Here is a 3,028-nt window from a genome sequence, read left to right as displayed (position 1 = left end):
TCTATTTTTTTCCATTTTTTATTTAATTATTTTCTGAATATCACCGCCAGTAATAGTCTTGCATCAATATTGTATCAATTTCAACTGCAGCATTCATTCCCATTCTCGATAAAATAAAATAAATGTAAATGTAAACAAACACGTCCTCCACTCAGATCTAGAAAATCAAAAGTAAGCGAAACACTAGTTGCACAATTCAGCGGTAAATGATTTGGAAAAAATGGAGGAAAGAATAAAGCGGTGCAAAAATTATTAATTAAAAAAGAAAAGAAATATATTGCTCATCTTCTGCAGCGGGTGATGGCGGAGCAGCCTCTGGTGTAGGGATGGACGGGGCCGCGGGCTCTGAAGCAGTTGTGAGTGTAGTAGGATCTGCCCGACCGCGGCGGGCACGGCACTCGATTCGCCGATAGCGCCCCATACGAAATGTAGTACTTTTTCGCGTGCCAGTACAGAGATCTACGCTCGCCTTCTTCCTCACTTTCTTCTTCCAGCTCGAACGGGGTTTCCAGCTGCCATTCTAGGGTTCCGTTCATGAGGTGGAGGCCGCCGCCGTCGTTGGTCGCCGCATTGGCGACGGACAGTATGACGAGGAGCGAAAGGATGAGAATTAAGAGAAGCTTTGGTGCCATGGAAATGCGTGTGCGTGGAACCAGTGGTAGTGGTGATGGGGAAGAGAGAGAGAGAGAGAGAGGGGAAATGAAATGAGTAGAGGAGTCACATGGAGGAAGAAGATAATGCGCCGACGGGTATCTGCTGTACTTGGTTTTTTCCTTGATTTACGCTTTTGCTGTCTCCTTTCTTTCTTCTTTTTTTCTTTTCTTTTCCATCTCTTTTTATGAGCTAAATAGTTAGTTGAGTGAGTTATTCTTTCATGTTATAGAAAGTTTTGAGAGTTTTATTAATTTTGGACCGAAAAATATGTTAGCTGTCAATTCTGAAATTGAATGATGAATATTATTAATCATTTTTTTTAATCAAAATGATTGAATCTTATATGGCCAGGATGTAATGTATTTAATTAAAATTGAGGTGGTACTGTATTTATAAGGGTTATTAGTCTGTAAATACATGAATTTTTTATGTTTTCTGAAATTTAACATGACTTTTATTTTTAGCCCACAAATACACGAACTTATCATTTTTTCTAATTTTTGACATCGACATGAAAAAACTCTATTTATTGTTGAGGTGGAGGCCGGAATACATGACGTGGACTATGAAATATGCACTTGAATAGAATAATTTGATTCATTATTTTGATTTGAGAGTGAATGGTATCCCGACCTTCACGTTAATAGTAAATTAGAAATTTTTTTCTTGTCGATATCAAAAATCAGAAAAAATGCTAAGTTCGTGTATTTGTGGGCTCAAAATAAAAGTCATGTTAAATTTCAGAAAATATATAAAGTTCGTGTATTTACAGGCTAATAACCCTATTTATAATCAATTTTATCGTCGAATTGTACCACTTGCAAACTCTGGTTCCACCCTCATCGACTCTCTATTCAATTACTCAGTAGTCTAAATGTCTAATAATCGATAATCAAACTAAAGACATTGTTGGACAACATATACAATAAATTTCAAAAGTCCTCAATCAAGTTTTATTTTCAACATTGAGTAAATATTTATATCTCAGCTCTAAACTTATGCAAATATTTTAGATTAAATTCACATAATTAAAGCATGTTAAAAGTCACAAATAAAACCTTTTTTTAACAAACAACACCCTACCTACTCTAACTTGGTAGTTTCCACCGTCTGTCCAGGGTTAAGCCCTGGGATTTGACGACGGATTTAAAAGCCACCTACAAATGCTTTACATCTAATCATTCCAAATAATACTTGCATCTTCTACCTTATCGCGATTGCTGGCACAATATACTCAATCAATCTCCTTTTCAATCGTAGTACCAACAACACACTCTAGCACCGACTCCTACCCTAGTATATTGCATATTCTTAGTAGGCCTTCGGAGCTTGAACGTCAGTATAAAAGAAGTTAAAAGCGCTAGATTACAATGCGGTAAAGTGTTAATGTAGCTTCAGGAATAGGTAGTGGATGTCACCTTTGCCCGCAAACCAATTTACGATGTATTTGTTGCCGACGTTCGTCAAGCATGCCACGTGAATTGGCCAAGGCCTTCTTCGGCTAATAAGATAAGCATATTATTAAGAAATACTTCATCCATCTCATTATAACTGGCACAAAATTTTTGGGCATGCAACTTAAGGAAAAAATCTAAATTGGTTAAAAAATGTGTGACCTATATTTTTTTAAAGATTAAATTTTGTCAATTATGAAAACATGCACTTATAATGGAACAACTCAAAATGGAATATAAACAATTTTTTTAGTGGGACATATCACCCTCAGCCATTTAAGCAAATTTTCATCAAACAAACGAACTTATTAATATATCTAGCAAACTTTATTAAATTCTAAGCAACTCTATTAACCGATCAATACACATAAAGTTTTTCAAGGAAGATATCTCCTCTTGCAATTTCCATAATCTCCCTAATCTTATCGAGGAGAAATTGGTGATCATTCTCTGAATTAGGACCGATAATTTTGGATGCGACAAGAAAGTACGATACAAAAATCGCACGAAATTAATGAGTTAGTATCAAACCTTATCAAATTCGTGTATTTATCGTGTCGACTTGATAAGGACACGATAATTTTGTGTCGAATTCGTGTTGGGTTCTTATAACCCGTTAGAATTGATATTATTATTTTTTATTAAATATTTATTTTTGACTTTTTGAATTTTTTTTCCTAATCTCATCCTTTGTTCTTCCGCTAAGCAACATAAAATTCATGTTCTTCTTTATTTATTTTAATTATTATTTTTATCGTATTTCTATTGATTGTCTTTAATCATATTTTTATTAGATCGTGTCGTTTTTGTGTCGTGTCAACACGATTCAAATTGTGTTGCTATCGTTTTTGTGTCGTGTTCGTATTTGGGTAGATCGTATTGTGTTCATGTTCATGTCTAGAAATTTCTTAAAATGTCAT

General features: G+C 34.7%; 1 protein-coding gene across 1 annotated transcript; it reads right to left on the bottom strand.

Moving 5' to 3' along the window:
* Positions 1-281: 281 nt before the first annotated feature.
* Positions 282-632, bottom strand: LOC131010581 (protein RALF-like 34). The gene has a single exon (XM_057938166.1). The coding sequence runs from the start codon at positions 630-632 to the stop codon at positions 282-284; it is 351 nt and encodes a 116-aa protein (XP_057794149.1).
* Between the last annotated feature and the right edge of the window lie 2,396 nt (positions 633-3,028).

This window comes from Salvia miltiorrhiza, chromosome 1 (assembly GCF_028751815.1).
Source record: "Salvia miltiorrhiza cultivar Shanhuang (shh) chromosome 1, IMPLAD_Smil_shh, whole genome shotgun sequence".
Lineage (NCBI taxonomy): Eukaryota > Viridiplantae > Streptophyta > Magnoliopsida > Lamiales > Lamiaceae > Salvia > Salvia miltiorrhiza.
This window is presented reverse-complemented; position numbering and strand designations above follow the sequence as displayed.